Source organism: Pagrus major, chromosome 13 (assembly GCF_040436345.1).
Source record: "Pagrus major chromosome 13, Pma_NU_1.0".
In the NCBI taxonomy this organism is placed as follows: domain Eukaryota; kingdom Metazoa; phylum Chordata; class Actinopteri; order Spariformes; family Sparidae; genus Pagrus; species Pagrus major.
The window spans coordinates 17,705,283-17,732,500 of NC_133227.1; the positions used below are offsets into that span (position 1 = coordinate 17,705,283).

The 27,218-nt window shown below is 39.9% G+C and overlaps 1 protein-coding gene across 1 annotated transcript in view; it reads right to left on the minus strand.

The window, feature by feature from the left end:
* Positions 1-8,128: 8,128 nt before the first annotated feature.
* The window catches only part of cblb (Cbl proto-oncogene B, E3 ubiquitin protein ligase), a 113,319-nt gene continuing 94,229 nt past the window's right edge, over positions 8,129-27,218 (minus strand). The window contains exons 13-19 of the mRNA XM_073479730.1: positions 26,310-26,401; positions 15,862-15,996; positions 15,318-15,382; positions 13,993-14,106; positions 11,407-11,595; positions 11,097-11,213; positions 8,129-8,570 (exon numbers count right to left, since the gene is read on the minus strand). Of these exons, the coding sequence (XP_073335831.1) occupies positions 8,317-8,570; positions 11,097-11,213; positions 11,407-11,595; positions 13,993-14,106; positions 15,318-15,382; positions 15,862-15,996; positions 26,310-26,401 (966 nt within the window). The 3' untranslated portion in view covers positions 8,129-8,316. The remainder of the gene's footprint in view (positions 8,571-11,096; positions 11,214-11,406; positions 11,596-13,992; positions 14,107-15,317; positions 15,383-15,861; positions 15,997-26,309; positions 26,402-27,218) is intronic.

The following is a 27,218-nucleotide window of genomic DNA, read 5'->3' on the forward strand; positions in this document are numbered from 1 at the left end:
TCTTGGCTAATTCTGGCATATTTACAGCAATGTTCATCAATATGCACTGTCCCTGACAAATAAAATGAATTAAAAAAAAATTTAAAAAAAGATACGTGTCCGCTGCGCGCTGCGTTACAGCTCCGCCACGGCAGCGGAGCTGATCGGTTTCACTCTAGTCTATGTGTTAACTTCCACCAGGTCCGCTGCGCTGCGTGTCTGCTGCGTCCCAGCTCGGGCAGCAGATACGCAAGACTTCTATTTCTGGCGGATGCCGCAGCACAACGCAGCAATTCAGCCGAATTCAGCACAGAGCAGACAGGAACAACAACATGACATCCAGTTAATTTTCAAAATGAAACACTCCGTGTTGATGCCAGCACAAAAACCTCAAAAAAGAGACAAATACAAGCTCTTCTTCTAATCCTTCGGTCGGGAACACTTCATGTTATTGTGTTTATAACACATCCCTATAACTGCAGTCGCGGGTGATTATGTAATTATCGCGGGAACTCCTCGGTCTCGTAACTCCAGCTGTTCGGCGGAGCTGCACCATGGCGGACTCAAAACACAGCTGGTGGGGGTTGCTGGACGACGGAGCAAAACCGTACCAGAGCCGTAACGCAGATATAGCGTTATAGATCTCTGGAGAGACTTTCACCCATCAGACCGGGATTATACTTTTTACTCACCCCCTCACAACCCATACTCAAGAATAGATTATGTTTTTGTTTTTAAGAGAGACCGTCATAGAATGCATAGCTGTGATATTGGTAATATTGATTTATCAGATCATGCCGGTTCTAGACTGCCTTGATTGGGGGGCAGTAAGAAATGTTGATGGTCACCAAATGCTGCTGTGTTGAATGCCATAGGGATGATGGTTTTTAGTATGCCTACCAGCCTGTGATACCAACCCAAACGTAAGCATTGCCGGTTAGCCGTGATATTATCAATAAAGTGCTATTGAAAACTTTTTTCTTTAGATTGACAAATAAAACAAAGTCTGTGGCCAAAAAATTCTTGATTTCAATCTACTAATAAATTGTGACAAGCATAATATGAAAACAATGTCACTGGACAGACCCTTCAGCTTAATGCAGGTTTATTAACATTAGACACACCCCTTACACACAAATATTTGATGAATGTCATTACCTGCTATATCATATTCGGCCATGGTGGCACAATGTAAAACTTATATTTATGTTAATTTAACACACACATCCTTAGAACATAACAGGACACAACCACAACACTCAGAACATGTACAGAAAGTAATAAAACGACACATATCTGAACAATAACAGTCTCATGAGTGTCTGACATTACACTCCCATGAGTCATTGTGCCACCTAGCCCTCACTGTCCGTAACTGGTACTCCTCCAGTCACTACAATATTTTCTATTTAAATGTGAAGCTACAATGTTATTGGCATTGTCAATTTTCATTTTCAAATCACTAACGTGTGTTGTTTAATCCTGTCCGCGGGGGTGGGGGAGGCTCGCGGGCCAACAGGACTAACAGCGGGCCAGCAAGGGTTGAAAGTTGAAACCCGGTTGTTGAAATACCTACGTAGCCTGCCCTTGTAGGCTCCCCATGCAGCGGAGCAGGACAGAGACAAACTCCGCAGCAGCTGCCGATGGGACTATGCTACTACTAGCAGGCATGCTAACAACTAACAAGCCTGTGGCTAAAACTATCTGGGGTAGAGTTTAGATTCTCTGCCCAAGCCCGAGCCCGGACTTGAGTTGATATTTCCCGCCACTATCCTTGGGCCGGGCCGGGCCGGGCCATTCCGTTCTGAATACACAAACAACGCAGTTTACATGCTTCGTCCTTGTTGCATTATTCATTAAGATAATTCTAAACAGACTTCTGTAGTTCAAACAACTCGGAGTTGTAGTTGAGAACGTCAGTTATAACAGCCCACTGTAACGTGGGCTGGTGAAGGGGAAGGTGATGGTCCACTTTAGTGCAGGTAGCTCCGGTTACTCAAGAGACGGCAGGCAGCATGTGGGGGTTTCCGCACAGCACTTTTATTCATACTACTGACCATACCTTGCCAGGTTTCTACGGCACTAGATGTTACAGGCATACACGCAAACGAACACAGGCTGAGGTTCTTGCACCAACAGACAAAATAAAGACAAAATAAAATGGGGAGTCTTCGCTCTGTCGGCTGTAAGCTATCCTTTCTCACGGTCAGAATTAATGCCTAGTCTTCTTCGAGCTTGTAATACAACTTTAACAGACACAAAAATGCCTCCTTCATGGAATGATGCGGTAATTTCAGTTATTCACAAAGAAGGAAAAGATAAACTAGAATGTGGATCATACAGACCTATTTTGGTGTTAAATGTAGACTATAAATTATACACAGCTATCCTTGCCAAAAGACAAGAAAAGATTCTGCCATAGCTTATACACAATGACCAGACTGGATTCATCTCACAAAAACAAACCCAGGTGATTCAAGGATGCCCGCTTTCACCATTACTGTTCGCACTGTACATAGAGCCTCTTGCACAGTACATAAGGCAGACAGAAAACATTTAAGGAATCCACATTAACGAAGAAGACCACAAGGTGGCGCTGTATGCAGACGACATTTTGGTTTATTTAAATAACCCTTCTGAATCCTTCTCTAGCCTTATGAAACTTCTTGACACATTTGGTAAATATGCAGGGTATACATTAAATATACAAAAAACATAAATCATATCATTTAATTATGTACCTTTAAAACACCTTAGAGAGAAATTTAAATGGGATCAAAACTCATTGAAATATCTAGGGATAAACCTTCAGAAATCATCTCAACACTGGCTGAGATAAATTATAACCCCCTATTAACGAAAATCAAAGATGACATACATAGATGGAGCTCTGTTTCCTTCCTTGGCCTAAGTCATAGAATTGATTGTTTGAAAATGAACATGTTTCCACGATATCTCTTTCTATTTCAAGCCCTTCCTGTAGAAGTCCCCTCAAAACATTTTTCTGAATTGAATAAAATAATCTCTAGATTTATTTGGCAAGGGAAAAAACCTAGGATTAAATGCAAAACCCTACAACTCCCAAAAGAGAAAGGAGGAATGACTCTACCAAATTTAAAAGCTTATTATTCTGCAGCTCAAATTAAACCCTTAATTAACATATGTACCCCAACATTCCAGGCTAGGTGGAAAGACACTTTCCATTATGAATGGCCCTCCAATTCATGCAGTACTACCCCACAAAAACCTGGTGGGATTCATAAATGATGCAAAGAATCCACTCCTCAAAGCTCAACTAAAAATTTGGGATACTATAAGGGATGAGTATAAACTAGACGATAAACTACAAATAATCCAATTGTGCGCTTATGATCCTATGTTCAAGCTAAACAAAATGGACTATAGATTTAAATCCTGGATTGCAAGAGGAATAACAACATTTTACTCCCTAACAGAAAAAGAACAATTGAAAGACTTTGAATACCTGAGGGAAAAATAATAAATTATTTTTATAGATATTTCCATATACGCAATCACTATGAACATAATATTCAGAATAAAACAGACTTTAATGACCCAATACTGAAAATATTTACTGACGCCTATAAAAGCAAGTCTAATAATAATAGTTTCTCCCTTCGCCTTTAGAAAAAAGTGTTCACTAAATTCTGAACTAAATGGATTGAGGATAGCCAGATTTCATGGAGGCATGAAAGACTCTGTTATGCTGCTTCTATCTAACAAATGGTATTGGTTTTAGCTTCTCATAAATCTCCCCTTGTCTACCCTTTTATTTATTTATTTTTATTTTATTTTTTGCACAGTTTCCATCTCCCAACCTGTAAATAGTTTTTGTATGCAGAAAATATGTGGACTGCAGAAGAGCTGAAACTGACTGTATGCATATTTGACTTTTTATATGTACTGCTGTCCCAATAATAAAAAAAAAAAGCAGTCTCAAACTGTAATCACTTGCTTGCCAGCCTTCTTACCTGTAACTCCACCACCCACCAGGTCATAACATGTAATGTAAACGTGATATGACACATTTTGTAGAAATGTTAATAGCCTATGACAGGTACAAACGTGAACGATCACCGGTTTGCAGAATTGTTAATTGCCAACATTTCATCCTGGTAACTGAGTGGCTCCTAAACTCATCCTTCACATTCTACCATGAAAAGTTTATTTATCCAACTTGATTATTGTTTATTAATTAGTCTCTATATATATGCGGGCAGGGTGAAGCTCCCTGAAGTCATAATTGCGGGTGACAATTCTTTTCTTATGTCTGTTGCATTTCTTCAGCAGGTCATTCTCTTTTGACTCACTAGAGGCCTCTGGCCAAAAGTAATGTTTTTTTAATACTGAAACAACCTGTCAGGAAACGGCTGTCCCACGGTATCATGACACAGCACACACACACACAAAACATCAAATAAAACAGAGGAATCTTGGCTTTTTATTCACTTATCCATGAAAATAAAAAAAAGCATTAATAATAATTATTATTAATATTATAAATAATTATTTTGTCACCAGAGCACAGTAATATGAAAAATGGAACTAAAAAACAGAAACTGCACTTTGTAACCTAAGGCCACTTACTCCCATCACAAGGGATTCTTTTGAGCTCAGAGATGTTCAAGTTTGAGAAAATGAAAGAATCAGACCCATGCAAAAATTAAGCATCAAAATGAAGGGGAATGCCACTGAATTTCGCATCTGAATTCTCTATTTCGATATTGTGCGGTGGGTTGGTCTATAGGAAAATACACCAGATGAGTTTGTCGAATATGCAACATTAACTACGCTCTAATCTGTGAGTCTCGCAAATTTTCTGAACATTTTCTGGCTCAATACAAAAAGCACTGGCACAGTATAAACAACATTTGAATGTTGAAATATAATTGGACTTGCCGAGTTCAGATTGTCTCCCATTGGAGAGCTGTAAAGCTGCTTAGCTGATGACTTAGCATAATCTAAGTGCTTAATCATATGTTTATATGAGTGTTTCTGTTTAGCTGAAGTCCCTTTATGGCTGTGTTGCATGGGATGATGATTTCATGAATCTGTCTACACTGTGGATAATAACAAGGATTAGACATTGGTTCTTAGACTTCTTGCACACAGCATCACTCATTATTACTATCTCTATGGCTGGTTTTAGGCTCCAATATGTATATTTTAAAATACAGTGGTGATCCCCTTTAAAGTGTCGCTCAACAAAGGAATGGATGGCTACATCATCTTGATGGAAAAATGTGGGTGAGGTGGGGGGTCATTTTTTTGACTGTTCTCTGTTACACTGACCAGAAGACTAAGATGATAAATAAAATAATACATGTTCCTCCCAGATTTTAAACGTTAAGAACACTTTCTCTGATAGGTGTTTCGTCTCCATCACACAGCATTACTTTTTTCCAATGGTTGACCATGCAGCACAGAGAGCCATACCTTGTTTACATGCATAAAGCAACTGTTTGTTTACCAGGTTACTATGGCAACCTGTGTTTGCTTATAAGTCTATAAATGTAAAATCAGGGTTAAAATAACCGCATAAGATCATATTCTGATTGTGGGATCAATCATGAGACCTTTTAAGATGCCTGGTTTATCGCTTCATAAACATCACTCCAGTAAAGACAGTGTTTTCTTTCACGTTTAGTTTCACACTCTCACTTTATAAATTCATGTAAATGTAAAAAAATTGAACAAAAAACAAAAAAGTCAGTCAGTGATCTGTATTATTACACCTGCATCATCAGGATGTTCCAACTGAACCTTTTCATTTCTGTGACTGTTCAAGCTGAAAAGAAACAAAAAATATTAAAGAAACTTAAGTTGCACTATGTAGCTTAAAGGAATAGTTCACTCTAGAACTAAATTCAGTCATTATCGACTCACCCTCATGCTGATGAGAAATCCGGTGTAGTTTTTTATTCCTCAAAGTGCAGCTTCCATAGTGCGAGCAAGTGTGAGGGAGACTCGCGTGCCTCCAGGCAATTATAGTATAGTGACTATTTAGGCTGTAAAAATGACGTTGTTTCGAGTAAACTCTGGATGTCGCCACTTCAGGACACTTGGATTGCAGCAGACGAGCAGTATGGAGGAATATTACAAAGTTTTTGTATAGTTTTATGGACCTTTTCGTCTCGGACACCATTGACGCCCGTTATATGGATTTTTGCTGCAGGAGGGTACGCCCGCGGGTCTCCAGCTGCACTTTGAGGAATAAGAAACTACACCGGACTTCTCATCAGCATGAGGGTGAGTCGATAATGACTGAATTTCGTTTTAGAGTGAACTATTCCTTTAAGGGAAGAAATTATAATCAGAAATGAAAAATCTTGATTGGCTGATTTTTTTTTCTGCCTAAACACACCAAATAACAAACTATTCATTTCCATGACTGAATAAACTGAATTAAAAAAATGACCTTAAAGGACAACACAATTTCATACTTTGTTACTTTGTTTATATTTGGAGGGTCTGCCCTGCCACCCTTCTAGCTTCAAACAGTGTTCTGGGACATTATTTTCCTCTGAGAACAGCTTGTTTATTCAGTTATGGAAAAAAATAAATATTTCTAAGTCTGTATTATTACCTCATTCATTTAGTAAATTTGAGTTATTAGAGTTTGAATTTCTTCTCCAAAAACAACATAGTGCTTTAACAGTATAACAATATATTCCAAATATATTGTCTCCTAATTGATAGTCCTGTACTCCAGATGTAGACTTTGTTGCTTTTTCATAAGTAGAAATGATGGTCCAACATTAATTATGATAATCCAGGACATCACAACAACATAGTTGGTCAGTTGCCATTGATGGTGTTGGAACAACACCGAGTATGATGTTCTTAGAAGAACACCAACATGGCAATATCATATACATCATGTTACCATAAGCAATGGTAATAATGGCCAGAATAATAAAATTACTGGATTTAGCTTTTAATTATGATATGAGAGTAAAAAGGTTGGTTTTACCATCTTTGTCAACAGTACCCTGTTTACCCTTGTCTTACTGCAAACTACACCCCTTACAGGTCCGGCATCTGCCAACATCTTTCATACTATTGTCAAAAGAAAAACGGTAATAACAACAATACTGTGTTACATTTGAAAAATCCATTATATGCATAGGTGAGACATCATACATTCATTAGGGAGCAATTCAACTTATTCCAGATTCTGAGGTAAGGGGGTCTAACTTCACCTCTACTGAACAGTAAAGGTGCATATGACTCATCTCATAGTTTGAATGCTGCACAGTATTTCTACTGTGTTCATAAAAAAAACATAAAAAAATGCACAAAATTTAAATATTTTCCACCACTTAATTAATTAAGAGAAAAACTGGGCCTGAAAGGCGCTCAGAGTGTACAAAAAGGTATAGCTCACTCATGCAGAACAAATACATCCACAGGCTTGCTGTCCACAGATGAAGACACTAATTAAAAAAGGTCCCCACTGATTAAATCCTCTGGTCTTGGGGCAGAGACAAAGGGCGAAATGAACCCTCCAATACTCTTCTTGCTTCACCTTTTTTTGTCCGAATAAGATATCAAGCCTAACCAGAGTGCTCCCCTGGAGCTGTCGTTTTCTCCAGGTTTGGGGAAAAAAAGTGAATCAATAAGGCATCCTCTGGCTCCATCTAACTGCTCCCAACTCCCCAGACCTTGTTAAGACCTGCAGGTCACCCAGACTCTGGGCAAACAGTGGAGTATTCTCTAATGGGCAGTACACGAGGGATGGGAGAAGAGAAGGTGAGTGAAGCAGGAGAAATGATGAGAGAAAGTGAGAAAAAGAGAAACTGTGGAGTCTGGCTCCCCCCACTGGCTATAAATATCAATCACCCCTAACATCTGGCTAAGCATACATATAAGCATACATATGGCTTCTGAAAGTCCCTTCAGAGTAAAGTCTGGAGGGTGGCAGGATGTGAGAGGTACAGTAGCAGCAGTAGCAGGATCAGGGCTTTAAAAACAGGCATACTGTCCAAGCCCAGAGACAAACAGGAGCATTTGAAACCAGGGGCCAGCACCGGTAAAGCTCACTGTCAACAACAAACCTGCTTCTTTGTGTTCACATGTTCAAATCATTCACAGACTGTCTTTTCTTTTCTTTTTTTTAATTTTCTGTGTTCTGATTTGGTTTCAGCCCCCCTGTTGTGCATTATCATCTCTGTTCTGCAAAAAAAGACAAGTCTCATTTTAAATATTTCTGTTGTTCCTACAATCTGAGGCCAAGCAGACTGAAGAAGCCCTTTTTAGTCAGTTTATTTAGAGGCACAGCTTCATTGTTGTTCTCCCTTTTCATGGTCTCTGGGACTAGAGGTTCAGTCTTGGGGCCACGAAGGCAAACTCTCGCAGAATGTTTCGGGCCACATCCACTTTGTACTGGGCAATCATCAGCGCCCGCTTCACGTCTTCAAAAGAGTAACCCTCCCCCATCAACTTTGCAATCTTGGCATCCACGTTGTCTGGCTCCAGGCTGTTGGGTTCGCCTGGCTGACTGTCTGGAGGGATCTTCCTGGGCAGTGGTTTGGGTGGCCTGGCAGGTGCCTGCAAACAGTCCATGGACACTTGGAGAGAGAGAGGGAGAGAAATCATATAAGTGGAAAATTGTACTTAAGAGTGTTATTAGTAGTCAAGTAGAGGTTTGTAGACTAAACACTGCTTGTCACAAAACCAAAGCTTTGACATTTTTTCAATACATTCAAGTTCAGACATTTATCATTACGTAATCACTGCCTTTCATAGCTAGAGCAAATACTGAGGTATTCATTGCACATACAGTATGTCTCTGATGTCCTGCTCCTCAGTGGAATGCCTGGTTTGCCTGCTTTAAGGAAAGTATGTATATTTTTGGAAATATTACTACTATATATACTAATGATCCTGAAACAAAATTAAGCTGATGTGGAATTCAAAGTTTCATTTCAAGTTATTCATGTTTAAGAGACACGTCTATGCCCACTGGAGCATTCATGAATCTCTCAAAAGAGTAGCATTTTCGATTAGAGTACCTTCTCTACCAATTGTTTTTTTTTTTCTTTGATTGAAAAAAGGGACCCTGCACAATTTCAATTTCAAAGGCTCATACTTGATCCAGAATTTAATTCCTAGAGAACAAGGTTTTGATCTTTACTGGTTATATGTCCTGTCGAATACGTCAAATGACCATGGTTTGAAACACATAGAATATGCAGTCATGTGAATATCAGAACTATATTTACCTCTGCCAAAGGGGTTATGGTTTTGGTTTGTTTGTTTGTCAGCAGGATTATGGAAAAACTACAGGCCCAATTTTCATGAAACTTGATGTTTGTGGCAACTCAATACAAGTTAAAGGGTTCAACTTTTCAAGCAGATCCAAATTACAAAGAAGATGAATATTTTTTTTACCCACTTTCGTTAATAGGGCTGAACAATATGAAAAATACAGGGAACACGTTTTATAAATCCCATGTCTGCAATTCATTATAATGCTATTATGAACATACTTACTGCATTATAATTACCCTATAGCACTGCATAATCATAGTTATAAACACTCATGAATATTCATGATGATTAACTTATTATGATGCCAATGTAAACATGCCTATAGTACCTATAGTTATAAGAAATCCTAAAAATTCTGAATGTTTTATAACAATAATCACAACACATTATAAAGCATTTTATAACAACGTATAAAGGTCAAGTATCAATACTTCATAATCACTGGTCACTCACTATTATTGCAAGGATCATAGAGAATTATAATTATTTTAAGTTACTCTAAGTACCGATCAAGATGAAATACATTACAAGCTAGATTTAAGTCAATGCAAGAAAAAAGCAAAACTCAAAAACATTATAAATGTAAGAGGTACAGATGGATTGGATTACTATGATTTTACATAACTTTGTTGTAAAATCAGAGTAATCCATTTCACTAATATTTATAATGCATTATAGATGTAAGTCTAATAAGTTATGATTATTGTTGTAAATTATCATGAACATTCATGAGTGCTTTTAACTTTGTTTATACAGCGCTATAGGTAAATTATAAGGCATGTTAAGTACATTCATATGCCTTATAATGAATTATAGACATGGGCTACATACAAAGTGTTACCAAAAAATCATATTGAATTACTTTGACAGATATTGTAATTGGGATATGAGCCCTGATTTTAGTAGGAATGGCAATTTTTGCATTTCATTTTAGCTGAAAATAATGATCAAAAAATTATACTGATGTGAGTTTTTCTGGGGTCTGTACCAAACGAGCACGCTCTCTTATGTCTGTGGAATATGATTTGTAGGCCGGGGCATCTTTGTAGCACTACAAGGCTCCATTTATAATGGTACAGTTTGACACGTTTGACCTTTATCAATAAATTGCAGTGTCTTTGGTTTGGATATTCATTATCATTTGGTCCTGGGGAATAAATGTATTTCATCTTAAAATCATGTTGATGGTAGTGAAGTTCAATAGTAACAAAACATTGCCAATTTTAGAAATACGATGACTCCATATCACAGTCCGCATTTACAGGTACCAGTAATCCTGTGGTGAGGCAGACACCTGTAGTTGCTGAAACTTCATACAGAAAGCAGTCATTATGAAGCACTTTCTCAAACTTAGGTGTGGCTATGGAAATATAAACACATACACACATCATGCAACTAATTATACTCTAACTCACATCCATATGTGAATTATCATCAATAAACTACACCAGGGATATTAAGCAAATATGTTTGAACTTCACGCTTCACAAGAACAAACAATAATATTGCCTGTGAATTTTATGGATGTCCACCATGTGTCATTCTGATCTTCTATCCTTAGAACTGTATTTGATAGCAAGCTGCCATTTTAATGATGTTATTTCAGTCAGAGCATTTGATAGGTACTCAATAATAAAGTGTTTTCTGGTTTTCACAAATGGACGTGAAATTTGTGAAATACTTCTGATTTTAAAGTTGCCCTACATTCCGATGTTCTTATGAAAACTATTTACTCTTCAAGACCTGTGTATCTTGTTGTTGTAGAGGCCATATGTGGGCATTTCCTCATGTAGTCATTTGCTGAGATGGAGATGTAGCTCTACCTTGACTGGTGGGTAAATGGTCACACTCCAAGCAGCCTCTGAAGCCTTTAACATTTTCTGTGTGTCGTCTGACTGGAGGCAGAGGAGCAGCACTGTTCAGCATGTCAAACACTGTGTCTAGACCGCAATGAAACAAAGATATTCAGTCAACACAGTAATGCTGTAATTGATGTGCAGTGTGATACTTCTGAGCATAAAAAACACATAATCCATTAAGATAGATGCACTACATCTATATGTTTCACTTTTTATGCATTTCAATTTGATATGATTTTGATTTGAACAAAATGTTGCGAGTTTGCCAGCTAACCAGGGGTTAACAGCAAGTGCTCTTGTCCAGAGGAGGGCCTGTGTGGTCGTGCGATGACTGAGGAGGAGGACATGGCGGAGTTGCAGGACAAGGACAGTGAAGAGGAAGAGAAGTCAGTTAAGCTGTGTCGCGCTGGCGGAGGCGGAGGTGGCTGGGATGGAGGGCGGCTGTTGAAGGTGTCTTCTAATCCTGAAACACAACAGAAGCCACAGACAAGACTGACCCCTCTGTTCTGCTCTGAGTCACAGCTTATACTTATTCAATGAGGAGGTGGCTGACGCTACTATTAAGTAGCAGAGACTGCACTGAGACTGAAGGCAGAGACTGCACTGTCTCCAGTGCGCTGTCTCCAGCGCACTGGAGACAGTGCAGTCTCTGCCTTCTTCAGTCAGCTCATCTGGATCATCCTCACCACCTGCGAATATGGATTGTATGATTTATGAAAGCCTGTAAATAAAGTCAGTGACAGCTCTCACAGAATCGTTACACTCCATATCCTCATTGTGAGTCCTAATCATGATGCAGTCCGAGTTCACCGTAACTACACTTCAATGAATAAATAGTGTTCACGTATCAAACTTAGGGATACCACCGATTGTCGCGCATAATTTGGGCAAGTAAAGAAAAAAAAACTTAAACCTTTCTTGTGCTCATGAGCAAGTATCTTGTTACCAGAAAGTATCTTGTGCGCAGGAGAAACGTTTAAGTTTTTTTTTGTTTTCGGGGCTCTGTAGGTTCGGCCAGTTGGTTGGACAAAATAAACATTGTGTAGGTGTCACCACGATAATTGTGAAGACATTTCTCTATATTTTCATAATTTTTACAAACAAAAAGATCAACGGATTAATGGAGAAAATAATGAGCAGATTAAAAATAGAGCAGAACGAAAATAATCATTGGTTGTAGTCCTATACGAAATAGTTCAAAATGAGCTTCACCTCAACCACCTACAACAGTAATAATAATAATAACTTTATTTGTATAGCACTTTTCAAAACACACAGTTACAAAGTGCTTCACATAAACAATAAGTCAAAACCCAGTGTAGATACATACATACATACATACATACATACATACCTACAAACACACATACCAACATACATTCAACACACACACATGCATGAACTCAAACATTTTGCACAAGACCAGAATTTAAGTCAAGTGAGGCAAAGCTGGGAGAATTTATAAAATTGCTAACCTATAGAAATTAGTTTTCAGCTGTTGTTTAAAACAGACAACAGATTTAGCAGATATGATGGAAGGTTGTTCCAAAGTTCTGGTGCAGCCACCGCAAAAGCAAGGTCACTTTTGGATTTGAAATGTGAACACAGAACAGATAAAAGGCCCTGATCAGATGACCGGAGAAGACGACCACTAGAACAGGGGCTCAGTATTTCTGTAATGTATGCAGGTGCCAGGCCATGCATAGCCTTGTATGTGATGAATAAAAGTGATTGAATTGATTCTGTGCTTTACTGGAAGCCATTGAAGGGAGGCAGGAACTGGGGTGATATGTGACTGACAACCAATATTTACTGTAACAACATAGTTGCTGCATTTTGGACCAATTGAAGAAGTGCTAATGAGGACTGAGCGATCCTCAGTCCTCAAACTCTGCTTTTACATTAATGCATGACTAAATATAACCTAATGATGTCATATATAATACTGTAACAGTGACAGGGGACATTTTTCTGCATTGAGTACTCTAACCAAAAACCAACCAAAAGTCATACTTGAATAAAAGTAAAGATATCGTGCTGAAATATAAATTTGCTAAAAGTGAAAATCACACATATGAAAAGTCTTACCATCTGATATTATACTATAAGTATCAAAAGTACAAGTAAGAGTAAATTCTACATATATTTATCAGTGTGTACATACTGTACACTAGGGATCGACCAATTATCAGTCTGAATGATTATTATTCAGTGGTTATCAATTGCAGATAAACTAATTTGAAAATGTGCTCCAGTGGCTTTGATGCAGAATGCAATCTGCAAGGTAACTAGTAACTAAATTTATTAAATAAATGTAGTGGTGTAAAAAGAAGAACATAAGTGTAGTTCAGTGTAAGTATAAAGTAGCAGAAAACGGAAATACTTAAGATATGCACAAATACCTCAAAACTGTATTAAGTAACCTACAGTACTTGAGTAAATGTACAAAATACATTTTCCAGATTATACTCACATACATAGATTTGATATACAGAGAGTAAAGTTAATGTGATTTGAGGGTTTATGAATAGATCTTCATAATCACCTGATAATCTGCCTTTAATGTATCACATTGAACTTGAAAGCAACTGAAAGTAATAAGTGAATAAAGAAAAGAAACAAACATCTTTTAACAAATCACTTGAGATTCAATGGATTAAGTCAAGAACAAGTTTAACACAAGGTCTTGAGATGACAAGAGTGACAATGACACAGTCCACCTGACTATACGGGTGCGGGCACAGAAAAGACAAGCTAAGACACGTGTTATACGACAGCAGAGAAGCTGAGACAGACAAGTAGCTGTGGCTGGGTCAGGGGGTGAGAATGTGTTAGTTTAGTCTGGTTTTGAGTGGGCTACCTTGAGGGGGCAGCAGAATGTCATAATCGGAGGGTGTCTTGTTGGTGCTGAAGGAGCGTAGTGAGGTATGTGCCACCCCTGAGACCAACCCTCTGACTGACTCCAAGTGTCCACCTGAGGAACACAAGCAAAGTTCAACATCATGCAGCCTGAGATTTAAACAGCCACTCCAGTGGGCACAGATTTTTTTTTTTTTCCCCCCCTTTTTCTTGTTTTTAATGAACAAGAAATAATGCGGCCAATAGCATTACATAGTGCCACTTGGTTGTTTAACACTTTCACCTGATTGAAGAATTTTTATAAGGTTTAATATTTTCAAAGGCTCATATTGCATCTGACCAATCAAGCTTTGGTGATTTCATGGCTTTGGGACTTCTGTGTTGATTTTGTTTGTTGAAGCATCATAATTAATGTAACTCCAGGACCATCCTATAAACTTGGAGAAGTCCACATTTAGAGAAAGCCATTGTCACTGACTGGTTTTAGTACAGGACTCTCACTCAGGAGATTGGTTCACATCATGTATGGGACATATTGTTATACTGTTCACATATCATTTTTACATATTTATTTTTCACTGTTTATTTTTTCCATTTCTTTTCAGTTTTCTGTCATTGTTTGCTAACCCTGACCCCATAGCCTAACTATGGAACAACATTTTTTGGTGAAGTTCGGGGAACAAAAAAGACTTTGTGAGGTTTAGGAACTAAAATACTTGGTAAGGTTTAGGGAACAAAAATACTTGGTGAGGTTTTAGGAACAAAAATACTCAGGTTTAGGGAACAAAAATACTTGGCGAGATTTAGGGAATAAAAATGTTTGTTGAGGTTTACCAAAACACTGTTTCAGTCAAGATATACATTTTCTCAACATTAAACACGTTTCAAAGAATAAATCTCTCATGTGCATATTTTTCCAGTCTTTTCGATCAGTCACAAAGACATAAAAGTCTTTAAAATTAGAAAAATTAAAATTAGAAATCAGAATCAGAATCAGAATCAGAAATACTTTATTATCCCCGAGGCGAAATTGTTAAAGATCCCTGTACTGGTAGAAAGATACTTCTCTTCAACAAGAAATTGTTGAAAACAAGTTGATCTGTAGAGGAAACAAATTAAATTACCTGTAGCCTCTTTGGTATTTTAAGACTCAGCACTATAACATCTTAAGACTCAATGGAGGATAAAACAAGATGTCCAGATGTGTTCAGTTTATATTGATAATTTCACACGGTTCATTGCAACACTCACTACATTATATTGAGATGTCAATGATCTCATGGAAATAGGAATGAAAATAATGTCTCTGCTGGTTTGAGGACTTACTGGGCTCGGGGGGGCGGGGCATCTTCTCCTCGATGGATGGCTCTGGAGAGCCATTTTCCAAGTGTCTTATGAGAGAAGAAAACTTAATTAAACTTTAAAGGAACTAGGGATGCAAAGTGTAAGCAATTTCTTTAATCGATAGTCATTGCCTTACCAACCGATTAATCATTGACATGACAGATCTATGTTCAATGTAAAATCAGAGTAGGCTACATTAGGAGTTAAAAAAACAGATAAATAAACACAAGGTAACATGAATGAAAACAAAATAATGACTTCTTTGTTAATAGCGAAGCTCCTGTCTGTCCATATTGAGGCTGCTAAATGGCTAAAATGTAATATCAGTTTGTATGGACCGTCTTTTTGAATTTTATAAATTAAAAATGACTTTTTCTCATTCCAGTTTGTATCTTATTTTGATATATTTGATACGTAAGTGTAAAAGGCGATTAACAGATTAATGGTTAATCTTTAACATCCCTAAAAGGAACCATCACTGGTGTATCACCATAGTTAGTTTAAAATACGGAGAGAACAGTAGTACCTGTTGGGTACAGAGATGCAGACGGGAGCCTGACTCAGGCAGAGGTTTGACGAAGGGATCTGATAGTCGTCCTCCACCCTTTCCATCACACCCCACTGTTGTTCTACCACAGGACTGCTGAAAGGGTTTGAGGGTCTGTAAAAGTGACCATACTTTGTCAATACTTTAAATCAGTATCACTGACACAGCTACTACATTCAACCTGCAATCACTGATAGATTCACAATTCCATTAGTACTGTGGTCCTGGGCTGCTGTACAGGATAAAGGTGCAGCAAGATTGGTTGTTTTATATCAACAGTGTGAAATTCAAATTTTCTTTGTAGCACGGCCTCTTACAGCCATTAGACTCAGCCACAAACACTTTAATTGGAAAGTCTAAGGAGCTCAGCATTGATCTGAAAGACCACATTATTTTTTTGAACAAGTCAGGAAAGTGACTTGGAGCCATTTCAAAGCAGTTACAGGTCCCAAGATCAACTGTACAAACAACTGTTTGTAAGTATAAAGTGCATGGCACAGTTGTGTCACTGCAATGATCAGGAAGAAAACACAAACTATCACCTGCTCCTGAGAGAAAACTGGTCAGGATGGTCAAGAGTCAACCAAAAAACACCAAAAAGCAAGTCTGCAATGAATTAGAAGCTGCTGGAAGACAGGTGTCAGTGTCCACAGTCAAGTGTTTTTTACATCAACATGGGCAGAGAGGCTGCTGTGCAAGAAAGGGGGGGGGGGGGGGGGGGGGGGGGGGGGGCAGCGGCGTATGTGGGGTCGAGGTGTTCCATTGAGTCAGTACCATCGTCTTGAATCGGATGCGGGCTAACAGGAAGCCAGTGGCGGTCACACAGGAGGGGAGTCACATGGGAGAATTTGGGTAGATTGAAATGAGGCGCACTGCAGCATTCTGGCTACGCTGCAACAGTTTAGCTGCAGAGGCTGGGAGTCCAGCAAAGAGTGAGTTGCAGTAGTCCAGGCAGGAGATGACCAGCGCTTGGACCAGGAGTTGCGTTGCGTCCTTGGTGAGGAAAGACCGGATCCTGCTAATATTGTAGAGGGCAAATCTGCAGGGTCGGGCCACAGCAGTGATGTTGGGGGTGCAGGATAGTCTGTCATCGAGGATTATGCCGAGGTTCCTCGCAATCAATGAAGATGAGCTTGAGGTGGTGCGCAGTTGTCCAAGCGGAGATGTCTGCAAGATCATTCCGAGATGCGCGTTGCATCATGGGTGTAGGAGGATGGGGAAAAAGAGAGGAACAGTTGGGTGTCATCTGCATAACAGTGGTAAGAGAATCCATGTGACGTGATTACAAAGCCTAGTGATCTAGTGTATAGTGAAAACAGAAGTGGTCCTAGTACTGAGCCTTGAGGGACACCAGTTTCCAGAGAGCAGGGTTTGGACAAGGAGCCATTACACATGACCTGAAAGGTGCGATTTGTCAGGTATGATGTGAACCAGGTTAGAGCAGAGTCAGCAAGGCCAAGTTCAGCCAGAGTGGAGAGGAGGATTTGGTGGCTGACTGTATCAAACGCAGCAGATAGGTCGAGGAGATGAGGATGGATGAGTGGGATGAGGCTCTGGCGGCACGATAAAGGAATGACTTGAATCCCATTGAGAACATGTGGACTGTGCTGAAGAAACAAGTCTGTGCCAGGAAGTAGTTTGTGTTCCACTCATTCCATCACAGAAAAATGACAGTTGTGGAAATCATTGGAACTCAAGACTGCCATGATACATGTTCTTTGCAAGTGTATGTAAACTTTTGACCACAATTGTACATTGAGTTCACTGCATATTGCATTGTAAAAATGGAGGAAATAAGCAACACATGTCAAAAACATCATATAAAAACCTGCTGAATATGTAATTTGGTTGCTACTTATTAGATGATAGCTTTTCCTTGATAGAAAGGAAAATTAAACCTGTATGTGTGTGTGTGTGTGTGTGTGTGAGAAAAGCAGCTGAGCGACACCCTCACCTCTCTCTGTACTGCTCAGTGCTCAGTTCTTTCTAAAAGGATAAAGGTCTCAAAACTACACACTGATCGTGGTTTCAGTCTCTTTATAGTGCCACAGAAGCAGACTACAGACCACAGCCATCGTCCCACAGTCATTAAGACTTTTCATTTTGTGTACTTATAAAAACATGCAAAACACTTTTTCCCTCCTGCTGCAATAGGTTGTTTACCTATTGTATGTGTTCCAGTATAATGTTATTGTGCTGAGAAAGTACAAAGTACTGTTGTTACTGTTGTGTCATTTGTAGGTAATGATTAAACCAGGCAACAATGAAGGAACCGTCTACTACGAATGATTCAGGGAATTCTTTGGCCAATCAGTAACAAGGAACACCTCTGCAGCTTAATGGTCAACCACCACTGTTACAAACATGAGCATGTGATCTAGTAATATTGTGGTCAGTTATTTGCACTAGAGGGGCGTAGAGGTTAAAAACACAGTGGATTTCAAATTTTCAGACATCTATTTGGATCTCAGCTCAACAGCATTCAGTGGCTTTATTCAGCTTCTTCAACAAATATAGTAAATTTAAACACAACAATCTCAAAACTGTACCTAAACTCAAGAAAAGATGTATATACAACCTAGGGAATTAAACTACCAGGTGAATCTTTAAGCCAATCAACTCCTGTATATATGACATGACTTCCATTTCACTCCATGCTCTGACGAAGGCATCTGCTCCAACCCCCGCCCAACGGTGACTACAGGCCAGGTAAAGAGGCAGCTGGAAAGACTACACCAGCGAAAGGCTGCAGGCCCTGATGGCATCACACCCAGGATCCTGAAGACCTGTGCCAGCCAGCTGTCTACTGTACTGGCACATCTGTACAACCTGAGCCTGAGTCTGGAGAAAGTCCCTATGATGTGGAAGACATCCTGCTTGGTTCCAGTCCCCAAGAAGTCGAGACCATCCGACCCGGCAGACTACAGACCAGTCGCCCTCACATCTCATGTGATGAAGGTCCTGGAGAGACTGGTCTTAGCCCAGCTGAGGCCACAGGTGATGACGTATCTGGACCCTTTGCAATTTGCCTATCAGCCCCATTTAGGAGTCGATGATGCTGTCATCTACCTGCTGCAACGAGCCCATATGCATCTGGATGGTGGAGGAGGCACTGTGAGGATCACATTCTTTGATTTCTCCAGTGCTTTCAACACCATTCAACCTCTGCTACTGGGTGAGAAGCTGCAGGTGATGGGTGTTGACGACGCATGGATCTCCTGGATTACTGACTACTTGATAGGCAGGCCACAGTTTGTCCGTCTGGGCAGTGTCCTGTCTGATGTGGTGGTCAGTGATACAGGAGCTCCACAGGGAACTGTGCTTTCTCCCTTCCTCTTCACCTTATACACCACTGACTTTCAGTACAACTCTGAGTCGTGTCACCTGCAGAAGTTTTCTGACGACTCAGCTGTTGTCGGGTGTGTAAGAGAGGGAGAGGAGGGGGAGTACAGGACACTGGTAGACAACTTTGTTGAGTGGTCCGAACAGAATCACCTGAGGCTGAATGTCAACAAGACCAGAGAGATGGTGATTGACTTCAGGAGGAAGAAGATGCCTTCACAGCCACTAAGGATCAGGGGGGAGGTGGTGGAAGAGGTGGATGATTACAAGTACCTGGGAGTGGTGATTGATAACAGACTGGACTGGAAATCTAATACCGAGGCTGTGTACAAGAAGGGGATGAGCAGACTCTATTTCCTGAGGAAGCTGAGATCCTTCAACGTGTGCAGCAAGATGTTGGAGATCTTCTACCAGTCTGTTGTTGCCGGAGCAATTTTCTTTGCTGCTGTGTGTTGGGGCAGCAGCATCAGAGCCAGCGACACTAACAGACTTGATAAAATCATCAAGAAGGCTGGTTCTGTACTCGGTCTCAGGTTGGACTCTTTTGAGACAGTGGTGGAGAGGAGAACGCTGAAGAAACTTTTATCCATCATGGACAATGATCAGCACCCTCTCCATCACACAGTAGACAGACAGCGGAGTACCTTCTCACACAGGCTGCTTCAGCTCCGCTGTCGAAGGGACAGATACAGGAAATCCTTCCTGCCACATGCCATCACACTGTATAATAACAGCTGAAACTCTGGTCATAACATACAGTCTCCACGCACTTTATATGTTTTTTTACACTGTTCTGCACCTCATCTGTTCACGGCACCTTATACTTTATGTTGCACTACCATTAATACTGCTTGTGTATACACCAACACTGCTCATTTATACATTTTTATACATATTTTCTGTATATATACATTTTTATATTACATTTTATATTGTTATGTTAATATGTCTAGGTTGTTCTTTTTATTTTACATTTTTTATACTGCTATGTTAATATGTTAATATGTCTAGGATATTCTCTTTATTTCACTGTGTTGTCATTCGTCTCTGTGTGTAATGCTGCTGCTACACCTTAATTTCCCAGCTTGGGATCAATAAAGTATATCTATTCTATTCTATTCTATTCTATTCTAGGCCACTAGGCAGACACGTTAGGATGTTGGTTGACAGGTTGACCAGAATTGAGATTAGTCAACTCTGTCTTGAAAATTTGTGTGTGTGTTACCTTTAAATCTTTGGGTATTCAGCAGTTGAACTTTAGTTTAGCACCACAAAATAATACACTGGGAAGGCACATCCAAGAGACAAAATTTAAACACAGTCATTGGTTCAATTAAAACGCATAAAGACTATATGCACCCTATTTTAAAGAAAACTTTAAAACTAAATTCTGCAGTTGCATCACAATCCTGCTCACTCAGAAATAACAATTTATAATCTCCAACATTATGAATTACAGTATGATCAATCAGTGTGACCCAATCACATCAGGAGTGTTAAGATAATTATTCTTTGATCCTACATTTCTAAAGCTTCATAATGACATTTACAATTTAAACTGAGATTAGGCATACATTATATGCAACAAACATTTTTTAGTGAAACTGCTCTAACAAACTGACAGCTGTCTGTGAGCACAGAGTCACAGTGATATAAATAAAGGTCATGCAGGTTTTATTCTAAACTGAGGGGGACTTAATTCTGAGTAACAAAGTAATATCCAACAGCCAGGATTTTAATTCTAACACACAGCACACTTCCACTAATTAATGCACCTCGATACGCGCTTTGATATGGACTGAATCAATGAGGAAATAAAAAGGCATCACCTCCCCTCCTCTTCCTCTCCGTCTCTTCCCTATGTGCAGTAGATGGAGGGAAACTCAGGGTTTGTTGAAGAAAACCTGCCAGTGAGCAGGTTAGCTTCACAGACGCAGTTACCACTGTAACTGACCAAGGGGTTAAGCTCTTTCTGGAGCTGAAAGTCCACATTGAAGCTACGGCAATAGTGGCAGCTTTTTCATTTTTTCATTTTACTAATTAAGATTACTTTTATTTTTTAGCACCACACTCAAAGTACACACTTGGATAAATAACTGGACACATGGGTTTTGGATTCATGTAACATATTCAGTTTATTAGAAATTTTTGACAGCAGTTAACTTTCTGGAGTGCACACATTTAGTTAACTTTCTAGTTGATTTTGCTATATATTCATTAACGTGAGTTGTCTGATTTTTATGAAGTTAATTCAGTTTTCTTTAAATGACCAGTTCCTGGGGGGTTGTTGCTGAAGGTGTCTGGCCGGCCCTCAAAACGAGTTCCAACTGCTTCAGGCCTGCTTAAATGGTACTGATTGTCAATTTAGAGTGTTTTATTGTTTACTTAGATAACTATTTTGATAGTGCTCTTTCATTGGTTTCGCTTGGTCAATATTTGATAGTGCTAATAACATGTTTTGTGGTCATTCTAGTTATTGTTTAGATGTTTATGTCCTACTTTATCCCCCAGTGTTTTCTAAATGGCCTGATCAGCTGCTATAGGTTCCCCCATGTCTCAGTTTTTTCAGGTCAGTTTGTGCTGTTATGTTCAGTTTATTTAGTGCTTTAGTTAAGTTGACTTTTGTACGGGCCCTGTATTAATCTTAAGTACTTTTTTATACATTTTTGCTATTTGTAAATAAAAATAAAATTATTTTTCAATAACCACCTATCTCTCTTGCCTACCAGCTCGGCCCCTGACGACGGTGCATGCAAATGCGGCGGCCAGTAGTTCCTTTAATCATCACTACATGTTTGATGATTTTTCACAATTTTTTTCTTTTACTCTATGTCCCCTTCTACTCAAGCACACTTCGCCTACAATAGAGAAAAGGGAGTATGGGGTTTGGATTGAGTGCAGCAGACTGCAAGAGGATCTCCACCAGTGGGACAAAACATCACTGAAAGCGCTGTGACTGCCCCAGGAAGAGAGGAAAGAGAGCCGGCATCAGAGCTAAGCTGACCCGACTTAAACCAAGAGATGCAAGCCTTCTTCTGGCTAATGTCTGGTCGCAGGAGAATTAAGTGGAGGTGAGATGTGACTCAGGCTTACTCAGTAAAGGGAAATAAGAGGCACCATCAGCAACATGAATAAACAACTTGTGATTTTAATCAAACAAACCACAGAACTGTTTTACCTAAATTCCACCAGGATGTTCAAATCCCCACCAGAGGAAGACATGTCCTGGACCATGTGTATACAAATATTCCTGGCAGCTACAAAGCCCTCCCACGTCTTCACTTTGGCCTATCAGATTATACTTATCTACTTTTTCTTCATACTTCTCCTACTTACTCATAGTTGATAAAGACGGTCAAACAATCAGTTAAAACTGTTTAAGTGTGGACAGATGAAGGTACAGCAACCCTACAGGACTGTTTTGAGTGCACAGACTAGCAAATGTTCAGAGATGCTGCCACTCTAAGACTTAGCTGTAAAGTATACTCCGCCCCCTGAACCTGCCACTGTCAGTTAAATCCTGCTGCGAGTAAATATAAATAAGGCTCCTGGTCCAGATAAAATACCTGGCCATCTACTAAAAACATATATCAATCAGAGTGTTATTACTGACATTTTTAACATCTCACTCACACAGAAGACTGTTCCCTTCTACTCAGTCTAAACACACCTGGAGAATAAGAACATCTACATCAGAATGTTGTTTGTTGACTTCAGCTCAACATTCAACACAATCTCACCCATGAAGCTGATTGGAAAACTAAACACTCTGGGCTTGAGTATAACACTATACTCAGACTTCCTCACAAGCAGACCAGAGAGAGTACGGATTGGTAGTCGCACCTCCTCTGCGTTGCTCAACACTGGAGCCTCCCAGGGCTGTGTGCTCAGCCCCCTCCTGTTCACACTGTACACCCATGACTGCACTCCCAGACATCAAGAACAGTTATAGCTTCCTTTGTTCTTTGTCATCACATATCACCACCCTGATTAAAAAAGCACAGAAAAGGCTCTACATCCTTAAAAACGTAGGAAAGCTAAATTCCAGAGCAGGATTTGGGTCAACTTTTACAAAGGAACAATAGTAAGCATCCTGACTGGAAACATCACAAACTGACATGGTTAATCAGGGCCAGTAGAGGAAGGCTCTACAGCGGGTGATTAAAACCACCAGAACATCACTGGTACCATACAGAGCATCGCTGACATCAGTGAAGTGAGATGTCTGCACAAAGCCCAAAGATACTAAAAGACAACACCCACCCAGCCACAGTCTGTTCACCCTGCTGCTATCCGGCAAAAAATACAGACATATCCACTGCCATACCACCAGACTCCTCACTCCATTTTCTAAATAGATTTCGCACAAAGGACTCAAACAGTTTTGTTTTTTAAACTCTTGTGATTTATAAATGACAATAAGTTTACCTTGTGACCTTGTATGTAGAGGCAGTGATGGGTTCAGCCGGTAGATAGCATAGGTCATTTTCTCTTTTTTTCTCCGTTTTTTTTCCGCTCATTGCCCCCAACCCCATCCCATGAATAATGCAGGGGTGTAGATTTGGGTGTAGATTTGAAGAGGAAATCATGTGGATTTTAGGGAACTACAGAGTGGACAAGAGGAGCAAGTGGATGGCACAGGTAAGGGTAACAGGTACTGAGGGTGAAGATGTCAGCCAGCCAACACTGACAGACCTGGCTGGCAATCCTTGTGCCAACATGGGCCAGCAAGAGGCCCAAGATGCTCACCTGAGTCTGCACTGCTGCAGCTGGAGGTGCAGGCTGACACATCCCCAGAGCTCACTTCAAGAGGGCTAAAGACCCTCGGCTTACAAACCCTTGTCTCAGAGGAACCTAGCCCACAGGCCCAGGCAGCACTGTCATGACAGAGCCCTCCAGTCTTGCCTCATCAGGTCAGTTTTTGATTCTCCCAGATAAGAAAAGTCAAGACAGAGAATGACTATATTGAACACTTTCTTATAACTTTTGAAAGGATTTCAGCAGCATGTAGGGTGGCTAAATCTGACTGGGGTTTTCACCTTGTTCCAGTAAGTGCATATGGACATGAATGATGCTCATGATTGTGGCAGTGTTAAAGATGCCATACTCAAAAAATATTACATTAATCCAGAGACCTACAGGCAGAGGTTCCGCTCCACAGTTGTTGAACCTGGTAAAACCCCTAAGGAGCGTACATAAGACTGAAGGAGCTGTATGGGAATGGAGCCAACCAAAAGGCTGTGATGGCTGTTTGTTGAAGTTATTATCATGGATCATTATTTGCATATGCTATCCCCTGAGCTTCAGATATGGATCAGGAAACGTGATCCCTCATCAGCTGCAGAGGTGACGTTGCAGCTGAGGAGGAAGGGACTACCATGGAGTGACACTGCCTGGAGGACTGCAAAAGACACCCGGAGGCCCACAGCCTCTCAAGGGCACCCCAGGTGTGGGTAAGGGGTGGCTGTGGCTCAGGGGTAGAGCCAGCAGCTTGTTATCGAAAGGTCGCTGGTTCGATTCCCCTGGTCTGCATGTTGAAGTGCAAGATACTGAACCCCAAATTGCTCCTGATGAGCTGGCCAGCACCTTGCATGGCAGCCACTGTGTATGAATGTATGAATTACTGTAAGTCGCTTTGGACAAAAGCATCTGCTAAATGCCTTAAATGTAAATGTAAGGCTCCCATGAGGGAAGACCAGTCAGCAAATACATCGCTAAAACAGTCCAACAAAGTGCCCTTTTGTTACTGTGTGGACAGGAAGGTAACACAAAACCAATGTGCCAAAATAACCCTCCTAGACTTTCTCAAATATGTGTCTCACCTTGTCGAAATGACCATAAATCTAACAGTGACAAACAAATGAGGATAACAACTGTCATAAATAATGGGAAAGCTCTGAAGGCCTTAATTGACTCCGGCAGTGATCAGATCCTGGTGTACAAGTAGTTTGTACCATTTATTGTTATCCGCACTCTGCTGTGTGCACGGGTATGAGAAGCCTTACCCCACTGCTGACATTTATATTGAAGTGCAAAGACAGCCCTACCCTTTGAACATTGGAGTTGCTGTAAGAACTGTCTTTTCCTGTAGTGTGGGGTAGTGACCTGCCAGTCTTGTTTGATTTGCTACCAACTCCGAATTTGTAATGTTGGAGTCACCTGAGCCCAAGAAAGGGGGTGGATGAGCCATCTATGGCCCTTAGTCACCTATCTTTTTACAACACAGACCAAGATATCCAGCCCAGGAAGTCTCAAAAGGCACACAGACAAAAGAGGTGGGAGAAATTTCAGCCCACATTTGTCAAGCCATCAGATGAGGTTGCTCACAATATTTTACAACGCTAAACTTTTTCAGTAGAACCAGAGCTTCCCTTTTCAGCTCAAGCTTCATCAGAAGTGACAGCTCTATACCCTGCCTCCACTATAGCCCAATACACAGAAATGCCCTATCTAATTCTGCCTGGAGCTAAAAGGCTATTAAACATTCAGCCATCATTATTCAAAGCTGTTTCCAACCTGGACTTCTCACTGAGGATACTAGACAACACTGGCAGAAGGTCCCTGAGTCTGAAACTACAGAGAAAAGGAGGGTAGAACTTCAGACTAAAAGGACACACTGTATCTGTGAAGAGAAGAGGATTGTAGCAAACACTGTACTTGATTAGGCTAAATACAAATAGTAACTGGCTAGTGTCAAACTGATTGTTAGTCAAATATCATTAGATTAATGATTGTATAAGAGGAACAGCTTTAAAAAGCAGTGAGCTGATAAGAGTAAAACACTCCCCAAGTTCTGCTTTGAGACAGCAGCCCACACTCAGACTAGACAGTTATGCAGCCAAATAATCTAATCACAGTGTAATGCAGGATATTAGATACACCGAGTCTTGAAGATTTTGCAAGCATGATATATTGATTGAACAGGCTTTTGTAAAGTATTTAATCATCTTTTTTTTTCTTTTTTTTTTTTTAAATAAAGCCTTGTCAGACGATCTACAAAAAAGTTGATTGTTACCACTAGTCCCTTTGTGTGTGTGTGTGTGTGTGCGTGTGTGTGCGTTTGTGTGTGTGTGTGTAATACTCACTTGTGGCTACTGGCAAGTGTAGACTGCGTTGGTAAGTGACGTGAGGGAAGGATGTCATACTCATCGCTAATTTGCAAACCATTAGAGAAGGGCTGCACAGACACACACACAAGAGAAGGGGGGGGGGGGGGGGGGGGGGGAATTATAATTAAAAAATACATGAAGTACCGACTGAAAAGGTCCATATTAAATGTTTTTCATGACCTGGAATAAAACTCAAAAATATTTTATTAGGCACCAGATATCCTGTGTTCCTCCTTGATTCTGGTGTAGGTGCAGTCCTTATTACTTATCAAACAAAGGCAGGAAGACATATTGAAGAAAGATACAGTGACTTTTACACTGCATGCACTTACTGTAGTTTAACGCAATTCACTCAAAAGAAATGATGAATTTCAGGATGCAAAACCAGTATTAATGTGCAAATTCAAACAAGAATGTCAGTCAGTAGAGTGCATACCTCTGCCAAGCCACAAAGTCCCCTTTATTTCAGTTAAGTCTAATCGAATATCAAACTCGATAGCCCTGTATCACTCTAAATTTCAAACCACCCATAACTGCTGCACTATAACCTAAGATCACCAGATCTAGGATCCACATAAAATAGTACTCACTCACAGGTACCAGCCACCTAAATACGCCTAATTTTTAAACTGCATTATTACCTAAGAATTTAACAAAAATGTTTAAAAAATGCCCCATTTGCATTGTTAATTAAAGTGTGAAAAACAATCCTGGATCCGTCCCTTTATCTGGATCAACAAAACCACACCTGGTGTTTTTTTTAACTGTTTATTTTCCTTTTTTTCACACAACAGAATGTTCCTTGGGCCTCCTATCAAAAATAAATAATAATTGTATAATAAAAAATAAATAAATATTAAAATAAAATAACAAATTACATTTTAC